Here is a 13,339-nt window from a genome sequence, read left to right as displayed (position 1 = left end):
GTTGAACAAAGGAACAACCAGTTTTTAATTGCTCCAGTTATAGCATGTATTGTTTTGATTTTTGTTTGTTTGGTTGGTTTTGGTTTTTTCAAGACAGGGTTTCTCTGTGTAGTTTTGCACCTTTTCCTGGAACTCACTCTGTATTCTAGGCTGGCCTTGAACTCACAGAGATCCGCCTGGCTCTGCCTCCCGAGTGCTGGGATTAAAGGCGTGCCACCACCGCCCAACTATAACATATATTGTTAAGCAAAGCTTGTTGTCAGGCTGGGGTACAACTGGGTGGCACAGCCTTCATTGAGCATACGGGACACCCTGGGTTCCATGCCCAAACCTTCGAACAAAACCTTCTTTGTAAGGTGTCGTGTGACCCTGGAGTCCCCCATTTTGACAGGTCTCTTTGACCCTAAAGCCACCTGCACTGTCCAATCAACATCAATTCCCCAATGACTGTTCCAGCTTAGGGAAGAGAAGGAGAGACGTAGGGAGTCCACCACGCGGGCTTTCTAACTTTTCTCTGGAGGCCCTGCCAAGTCCTTAGCATAGTCTCAGAAGGCCAGACCCTGCCATCCTGGAACTTCTTACCTGCTGCGTCTCTTCTTCATGGTGGCTTTAATCCACAGTCCACAGGTTCTAAATGGGCTAGGGCAGCCAGGAAGAGGCACAGGGATGGTCATCTATAACCTAGATGTAGGATGAAAGAAAGGATGGAGACCAGGCATAATGTCGTGCGCTGGCAAATCCTGGCACTCAGTAGGCTGCAGTGGCGATTCAACTTGAGTTCAGGCCAGGCTACTTAGAGAGACCCTGACTCAAAAAGCAAAATATAGGGCTGGAGAATTGGCTCAGAGGTTAAGAGCACCAACTGCTTTTCCAGAGGCCCTGAGTTCAATTCCCAGCAACCACATGGTGGCCACAACCATCTGTAATGAGATCTGGTGCCCTCTTTTGGCCTGCAGAGACACATGCAGACAGAACACTGTATAATAATTAAATAAATCTTTTAATATATATAAAGGCCATAGGGCAATTGCAAAGAGTTTGTTCATTGGTTCAGTTAGTAAGCTTCAGTGTCTGTCTCTTACCTGGCTGTTCATATTTGTTTGGCAGTTTTGAGGGTGGAGTCCAGGGTCTGATGCACGATTGGCAAGCACTCTACCACTGAGCCACACCCCAGCCCCTCACTGGGGGATTCTAGGCAGGTGCTCTACCACTGAGCCACACCCCAGCCCCTCACTGGGGGATTCTAGGCAGGTGCTCTACCACTGAGCCACACCATCAGCCCCTCACTGGGGGATTCTAGGCAGGGGCTCTACCACTGAGTCACACCATCAGCCCCTCACTGGGGGATTCTAGGCAGGGGCTCTACCACTGAGCCACACCCCAGCCCCTCACTGGGGGATTCTAGGCAGGGGCTCTACCACTGAGCCACACCCCAGCCCCTCACTGGGGGATTCTAGGCAGGTGCTCTACCACTGAGCCACACCCCAGCCCCTCACTGGGGGATTCTAGGCAGGTGCTCTACCACTGAGCCACACCCCAGCCCCTCACTGGGGCTTTCTCCTCACTGGGGATTTTAGGCAGGTGCTCTAAGAACCCTTCAAGTACTTGTCTGCCTGCCTACAGACATTAATTAGTTCATGTATCATTTCAGCAAACGATGTCATTTGATCAAAAGGCAAACCCAGCAGTAACAGAGAGCCGTGTCTCACCCCAGCTGACATCCTACAGGCTCCAGACTCTTCCTCCAGTGCCTCAGTCTTTCTATGTGGGCAAGGTCTCCATCTGGGCACTGTTCCTTTCCTGTGCAACTCACGGGTAGTTCAGAGAGTCAGAGCTGGTGGGAGCCACCACCTAGGGGCACACACAGGTCTGAGGAGGGGAGGGACTATCAAAGATAAACAGAACTGGTGTGGTCAGGACAGATTTTAATCAGTAGCTCCTACTGCACAGGGCGAAGTCCAGCGAGGACTGAGCTCAATTTGGATTTGGACAGAGGTACCTAGGAAGCTGTGGGTTTGTTTTTGTTTTGGGTATGTGGTGTGTGTGTTCACTCAAGTATATGTGCATGTGTGTGCACACTTGTGGAGGCCATAGATCAATGTCAGAATCAATGCTTAGAATCCAAACACCATAGTTTGTTTTTATTATATTTACTTACATGTTCTGGGGAGAGGCTAGCATGCCAGAGCCCAGGTGTGGGGGTCTGAGAACAATTTGTGGGAGTTGAGTCCCTCTTTCCATAGAGCAGGTTCCAGGATTCAAACCCAGATCATTAACCTTGACGGTAAGCACCTTCACCCACTGAACAATCTTGCCCTATCTTGGTTTATCAGGATTTCCCATCATCATGGAGTCTGGCAGTTCAGCTAGTCCAGCTGAGCAAGGAGTCCCAGGCATTCTCCTGTCTCTGCCTCCCGAGAGCTAGTGTTAGGAGTGTTGGTTCCCACACCTTTCTTGGTTTACATGGGTCCCGGGGGCTCGAACTCAGGCCTGCATGCTTGTGCAGCAAGCACTGTGTGGACTGAGCCACCTCCCCAGCCCCTCACCTTCTTCGATTTATTTTCACAGAGCTGAGAGTGAAGCCAGGGCTTTAAACAACCAAAACACGCATCCCACCACCAACCTGCTCCTCTCGCCCTTGTTTTTCAAGACCCAGTCCTGCTGTGTAGCCCAGGCTGCCCTGGTACTTAAAGTCTTCCTGCCTTGGCCTCCCGAGTGCTGGGGTCACAAGGGTGGGCCACCATGACCAGCTAGCTCTGGACATTTTAAAGGTGAGGAATAAGGTACTCCTGAGATCCCAGAACTCGGGAAGTGGAGGCAGGAGGATGAAAAGTTCAAGGCCAACTTTGATGCTACGGTAAGTTCAAGGCGAATTTGTGAACTACATAAAATCTAGTCAAAAAAAACCAAAAAACAAAAACCAGTTGTTTCTCAAGAAATGGAAAGACATAAAAGTGAGCATCAGGGAAAGAGTTGGGAGGAGGATCCATGGGATTGGGGGCGGGGGGAGCAGAATTGAGGCTGGAAGAGCTTTGGCCCCATGAAACCCTATTGGTCTGCTAAAGGTTTATCAGTATTGGTAGCTGCTGTTCCTGTGGGATGGAACAAACTGCATTGTTTCACAGCCTTGACCTCTCTCTGGCAGGCCCTTTCAGAGTGCCTGGGTCTCCCAGGATGTGGCCAATGAGCTGGGTGTCCCTGTGAGACCCAGACAGAGGCCAAGATGGGGAGGGGACTCACAGGAACCTGGCTGGGGTTCCCTCAAGGACTTTTTTTGTGTCAGGGGCTGGCCTGGATGGTGAGAGATGAGAGGGAGGGAGGCGGGAAGGACAGAGGGAGGAAGAAGGAGAAAAGGAGGGAGGGAGGGAGGGAGGAAGGGAGGGAGGGAAGGAAGGATAGAGGGAGGGAGGCTGGCTGGTTTCTCTGCCTAGTTTTATAAGAAAGCTAGCCAGGTCAGGAGAAGGCAGCAAGGTGAAGAAACAGAAGGAAATGGGGTAGAAGCGGGTGCGCTGAGTAGGAAGAGGGGGAAGACAGCCTGCGAGAGCATTCAAATGAAGAGGAGATAGAGAGGGCAGAGTCGGCCAGAGGAGATGGGAGAGGGTGGGGAGACAGCTAATCGATGACAGGAAAATAGACTCAGAGAGGGGAGCAGATAGTTTGGCGGGGGAGAAGTAGAGGGCTGACGTTTCATTATGGACCTGACAAACATTCTGACTTTTTGTATATTTGCTGTGGGAGCCAAAGAAGCTATGAGTGAGTGTGAGGAGTGGATGGAGTCCTGAGTGAGTGTGTGAGGATGGAGTCCTGAGTAAGTGTGTGAGGATGGAGTCCTGAGTGTGTGAGGATGGAGTCCTGAGTGAGTGTGTGAGGAGTGGATGGAGTCCTGAGTGAGTGTGTGAGGATGGAGTCCTGAGTAAGTGTGTGAGAAGTGGATGGAGTCCTCAGTGGACTGTGAGGATGGAGTCCTGAGTGAGTGTGTGAGGAGTGGATGGAGTCCTGAGTGAGTGTGTGAGGAGAGGATGGAGTCCTGAGTGAGTGTGTGAGGAGAGGATGGAGTCCTCAGTGGACTGTGAGGAGTGGGTGAAGTCCTGAGTGGATGAGTATTATTGACAAGCACAGACGCCTCAGACCCGTGGGAATTGCCGAAGCCTCCCTCTGGTCCTGATGTTGATAATGAGTGCAAACACTAGCAGCTACATCTTTCTTCTCCAGGATGCCGGCAACCTGAGACCTCCTCTCCAGACGAGCTCACCCCTCCCCCGGCTGGACATGATACCTGAGTTTCCAGGTTGTTCCAGTGTGGGTACTGCTCCACCAGAACACGTACAGCCCACATGATGCCAGCTTTTCTGAGTGTGTGTGTGCGTGTGTGTGTGTGTGTGTGTGTGTGTGTGTGTGTGTGTGCGTGCATGCACGCGTGCGCATGTGTGTTCTTTCTGCGTTCTCTCACTGCCCCAGTCAGGTTTCCGGGACCAAGCCATGGTGGACCTACAACTTGCCTCTTTGAAAGTGTCTCACAGAGTGAAGGCTGATGTAAAACTTACTACACATCACCTCGAATCACCCTCAGAATAACAACAGCCATCCTCCTGCCTCAGCATCTCAGGGGCTGGGTTACAGGCACCAGCCTCCACACCCAGCTCTATTTTTGCCTCTTGTAGGACTTCAGAGGAGTGGAACCATGCCCGTATTGGAGGGGTTTTGTTGTTTCGTTTTGTCTAATTTTCTTTTACATTTCTTTTTTTGTTGGGTGGGTGTAATACATTTGCGTGTGTGTGCCATGGAATCAACGTGGAGACCAGAAGACAACGTTCAAAAGCCAGCTCTCTCTCCCCACCAGGTGGGTTCCAGAGATCAAACTCAGGAGTGTGGGGCTTGGCAGCAAGCACCTTTACCCTGCTCAGTCTTCTCACGGGCCCCTTGTTTTCTTTTGAGGACATGATCTCACTATGCAGCCCAAGCTGGCCTTGAACACACTATATAACTCAGGCTGCCCTCGACATTTCAGGGATCTGTTGCGGAAGAGGCAAAGATGTGTGTTACATTTGTTTATGCTACATTTGTTTAACAAAGTGAGGATGTGTGTTTAATTACGTAAAGGTGAATTGTATCTGTTTCATTTGCCTACCTAAGGCACTTGATTGGTCTAATAAAAAGCTGAACGGCCAATAGCTAGGCAGGAGAAAGGATAGGCAGGGCTGGCAGGCAGAGAGAATAATAGGAGGAGAAATCTAAGCTCAAGAAGAATGAAAGAGCCGAGCTGGTGGTGCACGCCTTTGATCCCAGCACTCAGGAGGCAGAGGCAGGTGGATCTTTGTGAGTTCGAGGCCAGCCTGGGCTACAGAGTGAGCTCCAGGACAGGCTTTAAAGCTACACAGAGAAACCCTGTCTCAAAAGAAGAAGAAGAGGAAGAAGAAGAAGATGAGGAGGAGGAGGAGGAGGAGGAGGAGGAGGAGGAGGAATGAGAGTAATGGGAGAAGGAGAAGGAGAAAAGGAAGGAGACACCGGAGTTCAGAAGCCAGGCAGCCGCTAGGCAGCTAGACCCGAGAGGCTGAAAGTAAGATATACAGAAGAAAGGAAGCCGGGCAGTGGTGGCGCATGCCTTTAATCCCAGCACTTGGGAGGCAGAAGCAGGTAGGTTTCTGTGAGTTCGAAGCCAGCCTGGGCTACAGAGGGAGTTTCAGGAAAGGGCACAAAGCTACACAGAGGGGGGGGGGGGGGAGGAAATAAGCTCTAGGGCAAAAGGTAGAAAGAGAAACGGGTTAATTTAAGTTAAAAGAGCCGGCCAGTAGAACTAAGCTAGGCTGAGCATTCAAAACTAATAACAAATCTCCATGTCATGATTTGGCAGCTGGTTGGTGGCCCAAAAGAAAAAGCCTGGTACAGTGATCTTCCTGCCTCAACCTCCCAAGTGCTGGGATCACTAGGAGTAGCCACTACCCTGGCTTAGAATCACATACTCTCTACAGTGTGGTGTCTTTGTGACCCAGCAGGCAGGAGGTAGAAGTTAGATCTTCCTGCACCGGCTCTCTCTTTCTCTCGGGCCTGTGATGCCAGCGAGATGGGTAAGTGTCGTGGTCTCCATCCTGCCAGGAAGCTCCGCAGTCACCAACGGGACCAGAAGTGGCATGGTAAACAATACAAGAAAGCCCACTTGGGCACAGCCCTGAGGGCCAATCTGTTTGGAGGCACCTCTCATGCTAAGGGGAGTGTGCTGGAAAAAATAGGGGTTGAAGCCAAACAGCCAAATTCTGCCATCAGGAAGTGTGTCAGGGTGCAGCTCATCAAGAACGGCAAGAAGATCACAGCTTTCGTGCCCAATGACGGTTGCTTGAACTTCATCGAGGAAAACGATGAAGTTCTGGTTGCTGGATTTGGTCAAAAAGGTCGTGCCATAGGTGATATTCCTAGAGTCCGCTTTAAGGTTGTTAAAGTAGCCAATGTGTCTCTTTTGGCCCTGTACAAAGGCAAGAAGGAAAGACCAAGATCCTAAATTTTGACAACGGAAATGCAATAATAAATTTTCATATTCTGAAAAAAAAAAAAAGTTAGATCTTCCCTCTCCGTCACTGGCACTCCAGAACAGGGTGCGCCATGCTGCCCTGGAGGAGCGGGTGGTGCTCCCAGACAGCTGCAAGGCTTCTTCTGAACATTTATTTCTTTGGGGTTCTGCAAAAAGTCAGAGGGTGCTGGAGACAGGAGAATGAAAGGGAATTCCTCCAGAAGCTTCCTTACAGTGTCATGTCAACTTTTCCCTGAGATGCTTGCCCCACCCGGGAAACCGATGACAGACCCAAAGTCATGATCCTGCTGAAAAGTGCCTGCGAGCTTGTCCTGGGGTTGCCATTTTGCCACTTTGTCAGATGGTTTGACCCCAGCATGCTGGAATTTTTATTCTCAAGAAATTAAATGCTCTTGTTAATGGCGTACGTGTCCGGTGGTCTTTGGGGGACTTCTCATGGGCCCTAACAGAAGCTGCCACTCCCTTCTGGGCCTCCACATGCCACATCACAGCCCCCACCCACCCAGCACCAAAGGCCAACAACACTCACCTGTACCTGGAATCAGCCTACAGGATCTTGAAGTCTGAGCGCTCTGAAACGGAGGTGAGAAAAGGTACTTTCCAAATTTGGACTGGGGTGGGCTCATTGGTAGCAGGGGTTTTAGTTTTAGGCAGATGCTGCTGGGAAACAGGTAGGATTTTTTGTTCTGTGTTAACTTTTTTTTTTTTTTAAATTATGTATGCAGTGTTCTGCCTACATGCATGCTTGCAGGCCAGAAGAGGGCACCAGATCTCATTACAGATGGTTGTGAGCCACCATGTGGTTGCTGGGAATTGAACTTAGGACCTCTGGACAAACAACCAGTGTTCTTAACCACTGAGCCATCTCTCCAGCCCTGTGTTAACTTTGTATTGCATTTAGTTATTTGTCAGGGGTAGGGGTGGGAAGACAGCTTGTTGGCACCTGTTAACTTTTTCCACAGTGTAGGCCTTAAAGACAGAACTTGTCATCAAGCTTGATGGCAAGCAATTTCATCTCAGCCAGTCCTGGTTTTCTTTTCCTTTTTATGAGATAGAGTCTGGTGCAGCCCAGATGGCCTCTGATTCCCTATGTGACCGAGGATGACCTTGAACTCCTGATGCTCCTGTATTGCAATTGCAGGTGCACATCACCATCACCCAGTTTTGCCCGGTTTCGTGAATGCTAGGCAAGCACTCTACTAACCAAGCTTCTTTTTCTGAAACAAAGTGTTGCTACATAACTCAGGCTGGCCTTGAACTGGAAATCCTCCTGCCTCAGCTGCCCAAATGCTGGGATTATAACCTTAACCATCATGCCAGGCATACATGTAATTCCCCTCCCCTTCCCTTTCTTCTCCTATTTAAAAAAAGGGGAGGGATAATAATTATTTGATTTCTGAATCAGGGTCTCACTATGTTGCTCAGACTGGCCTTGAACTCACTTTGCAGCCCCAGCAGTTCGGGAACTTGGAATCCTGCCTCCACCTTCTGCCTTTCCTGTGATTCTGGGTTTATACCGCTGTTCCTAGTTAAGCTGGGCAGTGGTGATGGCACATGCCTTTGATCCCAGCACTCGGGAGGCAGAGGCAGGCGGATCTCTGTGAGTTCAAAGTAAGCCTGGGCTAAATAGTGAATTCCAGGAAAGGCTCCAAAGATGCACAGAGAAACCCTGTCTCAAAAGAAAACAAAACAAAAAACCAAACAAACGCCGGGCAGTGTTGGCGCATGCCTGTAATCCCAGCACTCGGGAGGCAGAGGCAGGTGGATCTCTGTGAGTTTGAGGCTAGCAGCCTGGCCTACAAAGCTAGTCCAGGACAGGCTCCAAAGCTACAGAGAAACCCTGTCTCGAAAAACAAAAAACAAACAAACAAAAAACTCACCAGTCTTAGCTCCTGCTGTGTTCCGTGCTGGAGCTGTGGCTCTGTGCTTAAGAGACTGACTGCTCTTCCAGAGGACCTGGGTTTATTTCCTAGCACCCACATGTCGGCTCTCAAATATCCAAAACTCCAGTTCCAGGGGATCTAACACCTGCTTCTGACTTCCAAGAGCACATACATAGTACACAGATATACATGTAGGCACATATATAAATAAATGTAAATAATTTTTTTTTAATTTTTAGTCCTTAAAATTCTGGGAACTCCCTTCTTGGAGCTCCTGCCTGGAGCTCCAAGGTCTGGGTGACTTGAGCTACTGCCTACAACAAACCCTAGCCTAGGAGGGAAGGCACAGTTCAACAATATCCTGTGCCATGGTGCCCCCTGGTGGCCAGTAGTAAAATCACACTACAATGATGACAGATAAGAATGAGACCCCTAGTTTATTTAGAGCAGTGTTTCTCAACCTGTGGTTCCCAAGACCCTATCACAGGGGTCACATATCAGGTTCTTACATTACGAGTCATACCAGTAGCGAAATTACAGTTAGGAAGTAGCAACGAGAATAATTTTACGGTCACCACAACGTGAGGAACTGTGTTAATGGGTCGTGTGTTAGGGAGGCTGAGAGCCACTGGCTTAGAGCATCCACAGGATGGTCACCTTCAGGAATTATCCACCAAAATGCATTATATTAATCAATTTCATTATCATATCATGCAATAGTTACGTTTTTCTTTATTAAGATGTTCTCAGCAAGCCCCAGCTGGCCTTGAACCTCCGACTCATGACTCTTACCTCCCCCTACCAAGTGCTGGTATTATAGGCCTGCACTGCCAGCTCCAGTTTATATGCTGATGGGGATGGAAGCCAGGGCTTTGTGCATGCTAGGCAAGTGGTCTGCCAACAGAGCGCTATTTCTATTTTAAAGATTAATGCTACAATTCAAACCCAGGGCTTCACACAGCTAGACAAGCACTCTGTCACTGAGATAAATCCTCAGCTCCCCCCTTTGTTTCAGTTGGGAGGAGTCTAACTATGTAGCCTAGGCTAGCCTAGAAATCATTAGGTACTCAGACTAGCCTGGAACTCAGGAGCAATGCAGGCGGGCATCACAAAGCCCACTTTAGGACACCCTGCTTCTAGAAAGCCATGCCCAGCTTCCCTGTGCCAGCAGCCTCCAATCGGCACTCACCTGAGCCCTCTCCTTCCCAAATGCTTTCCCATTCCACAGCCTGCCTATGGCTCTGCCGGGCACATTGGTAACCTCCACAGCAAGCTTGGAGAAAATGACAATTACTTGTGCTCACTTCCATTCCCGTGTGTGTGTGTGTGTGTGTGTGTGTGTGTGTGTGTGTGTCAGTCAGGAGTTCAAGACCAGCCTGGGCCATATAGTGGAAAAGAGAGGGAAAGGGGCGGGAAAGTAATGGCTGTGCTGGGATGGCAAAGGCTGGGGGCATTGTCAAAAAACCCAAACACTTACTCTAGGATTTTTAAGGTGGAGATGCGGTGGGGTTTTTATTTGCTTTTAAATTCTTTTTTAATAAATAATATGACATTTACGTATGTATGTATGTATGTATGTATGTATGTATGTATGCCTTGTGTGTATGCCACAGTGCACATGTGGAGGTCAGAGGACAACCTGTTGGATGGACTCTGTTCTCTCCCTCCACCCTGTGAATACTGGGAAGTGAACTTGTAAGCAATTGCCTTTACCTGAACCATCTTGCTGACCTGACTTTGTGTTTGGGGGGGAAGGGAAGGAGGAGGGACGGAGGGAGGGAGAGAGATGGTGGCGGTGCATTGCCAACTATGAAGGTCAGAGGACGATTTTGAGGAATCAGTTCTCTCCTTCCACCTTTACACGGGTTCAAGGGACCAAACTCAGACCTCCAGGCTCCTGTGGCAAGCTCCTATGCCAGGCAAGAGAGGTCAGATTTGGGTTTTTCAATTTGGGAGGGTTCCAGGTGGAACTCCGGGCAGGTGAACAGTTAGCTGGAACATTCTGCAGCTTGAAGGGTCCAAATGGATAGAAGGAAGATCCAAGTGGCAACAAAAACATAATGGTGACCCCTGAGTACTCATGTGACCTTCTGTGAAGAACAGCATTTAATATGTGTGTGTTTCTGTGTTTGTGTGGGAGTGCACGGGTGGGTATGTGCACATGAGTGCAGTTACTCAAGGAGGTCAGAAGAGGGCGTCTGACCCTATGGAGCTGAAGTTAGAGATGTTTGCCAGCTGCCCGACCTGGGGTCTAGGAACGGAACTTGGAACAGAGCAACTTGGTTCTTAATCCCAGAGCGGGAGCCATGTCCCCAGTGCTCCTGGCTGTGAATCTTGATTGAAAGAATCTTCCTCTCTGACCCGTGCTACTGCTTCAATAAAGAACCAAGACGGAATTCAAAGCCACAGGATCAAGCTAGCTCCCTAGGGAATCCGTGGAGAGGACGTGTGACGTCTGAGCTGTGGGAAAACGGCCATCACAGAAGCTTATCCGCTGGGAAACGCTATTTTAAACACAGGAGCACATCTGTACAGTGGACTAGCAGTCAAGAGGTAGAAAGAATACAGTCAATAGGAAGGGGAGGGCTGTAGCTCACTGGTATGCAGGAGGCCCTGAGCTCCCTCCCCAGAGCGGAATAAACCAGGCAGGGAGCCACGCCCCTGTAAGCCCAGCATTGAGGAGGTGGAGGCAGGAAGGTCAGAAGCTCAAAGCCAAGTACATCGTGGTGGCACTCGTCTTTAATTCCAGAGGCTGAGGCAGGAGGATGGTGACTTTAAGGTCAGTCGGCTGGGGATAGCAAGTTCAAGGTGAGGCAAACAAGTGCAACCCCCGCACTTTAGAGGAGCAGACAGAATCAGGAGTTCAAGTCTTAGGGGTTCAGAGCACTTGCTGCTCTGGCAGAGGACCCGGATGCGCCTTCCCAACACCCACATGGCCACTCACACCATTTGTAACTTCGGGGGAATCTGATGCCCTCTTCTGGCCTCCGCGGGTACTGCACACATGGTGTATATATACACACAGGCAGGCAAAACACTCATACACATAAAATAATACTTTTTAAAAGGAGTTTGGGGTTGGGGATTTAGCTCAGTGGTAGAGCGCTTGCCTAGCAAGCGCAAGGCCCTGGGTTCGATCCTCAGCTCCACAAAAAAAAGAAAGAAAGAAAGAAAAAAAGAAAGAAAGAAAAGGAGTTTGTCAGTGTTGTATTTACATATCTATATCTGTATAAAACAATGATTATAAATGTTTGTTGAAAAAGGAGAAGTGCAAATGTGAATTTAACAAGAAGTTATAGATTTTCAACACTGTACACAAACTCCTTTGTTACAAATAAATATTTATGCTTCTAAAAAATAAAAAGTAGGCCAGGCAGTGGTGGCACACGCCTTTAATCCCATGACTCGGGAAGCAGAGGCAGGTGGATCTCTTTGGGTTCGAGGCCATCCTGGACTACAAAGGGAGTTCCAGGACAGGCACAAAGCTACACAGAGAAACCCTATCTCAATAAATAAATAAATAAATAAATAAATAAATAAATAAATAAATGAAAAACAAAAGGAGTTTGATATCATCATCAGCTACATGGGGGGAGTTCAGAGCCAGCCAGGGCTACATGAGACCCTATCTCAAAAAGAGAGAGAAAGGGAGGGTGCTGTTCACCTTTATCAGGCTGGCTGTGCTTTAGACTACTGGCGCCCCGCTGCTAAGGCCATATGGCTGTGCTGCTGCCACCAAAAGTAGCTTTAACTAAATTTCTGTTGTTCTAATGACACTCAAGATTCAAAGGCTAGAGTGGAAACCTGTGAGCTCAGAGATTAGAGTAGCCACTCGCTAAGTCCCTTAGCTGGCATCCCAGAAGCCTCTCTCCTTCCACACACCACCCCAACTAAAAAACCTACTGTGCTTCTTCCTGCTACTTCCTGTCAACCAGTTTCTAACCCCACCTCTCTGAGCCCAGGGCAACTTTATTAAATTAATGAAAATGCAACGCATCTTTATAGAGTTAAACAAATATTCCACCACAGGAGGGAGATAAAAGTGCTCGCCCTACAAGTCTGGTGATCTGAGCTTGACATCCCATAACCAACAGTGGAAGGAGAGAACTGGCTCCCCAACATTGTCTTCTGACCTCCACAGATATCGTAAACCAAACAGTAAAATACAGATTCATTCAAAACAAAAACAAACAAATCCAAAAAGAGCGGTGGCCACCAGCCCCACTAAAGGCTCCTTTGTAGAGCAAGCAAGAAAAGCCAGTCCCCAGCCCCAGCCAGGCTGCGAGTTCCTCGGCTCTGCCCGGGGACGAGGCCAGCTTTAAGGACAGGGGCTCCATGGTTTTGCCCCACAGGACTGATGTGAACTTCCGTGGACAGCTCTGGAGCTTGGAGAACAGTAAGCTGAGGAAAGTCCTTCTTGGGTCCGTGATAACACAGAAGACAAAAGAGCTACGCATTGCAGTAGGCTGCCCCAGAGATAACCCCTGCGTGGACCTGGGTCTGGTTTCCGCAGACCCAGCATCACTAGATCTTAGGAGCAGATAAATCCTCATTGAACTTTGACTAAGCCAGCGGTGGTGGCGCACACCTTTAACCCCAGCATTCAGGAGACGGAGGCAGGCAGAGCTCTGAATTCGAGGGCAGCCTGGTCTACACAGGACAGCCAGGGTTACACAGAGGAATCCTGTCTTAAAAAACAAAACCACAAAAGCTTTTGCCACTAAACCTGAGTTCCGTCCCCGGGACTCACAAGCTGATTTCTGACCTCCACAGGAGCTCCATGGCACAGTAATGTCTGTGTACAGACAAATAAATCAAGCTGTGGTCTCCAACTCCTGGGCTCAAGTGATCCTTCTGACTCAGTCTCCAATATTGCTAGGATTACAGATGTGTACCACTATGCATGGCCATTTGGTTTCATATTAAAAAGAGA

At 49.1% G+C, this 13,339-nt stretch overlaps 1 protein-coding gene across 1 annotated transcript; it reads left to right on the top strand.

The window, feature by feature from the left end:
- The first annotated feature begins 6,055 nt into the window (after window positions 1–6,055).
- Window positions 6,056–6,539, top strand: LOC118572735 (40S ribosomal protein S23-like). The gene has a single exon (XM_036172548.1). The coding sequence runs from the start codon at window positions 6,062–6,064 to the stop codon at window positions 6,491–6,493; it is 432 nt and encodes a 143-aa protein (XP_036028441.1). The 5' UTR covers window positions 6,056–6,061; the 3' UTR covers window positions 6,494–6,539.
- Window positions 6,540–13,339: the final 6,800 nt, after the last annotated feature.

This window comes from Onychomys torridus, chromosome 22 (assembly GCF_903995425.1).
Source record: "Onychomys torridus chromosome 22, mOncTor1.1, whole genome shotgun sequence".
Taxonomy (NCBI): Eukaryota; Metazoa; Chordata; class Mammalia; order Rodentia; family Cricetidae; genus Onychomys; species Onychomys torridus.
This window is presented reverse-complemented; position numbering and strand designations above follow the sequence as displayed.

What these genes read in the sequence shown, in the direction of transcription:
- LOC118572735 (XM_036172548.1), top strand. Translation starts at nt 6,062, where the DNA reads ATGGGTAAGTGTCGTGGTCTCCATCCTGCCAGGAAGCTCCGCAGTCAC.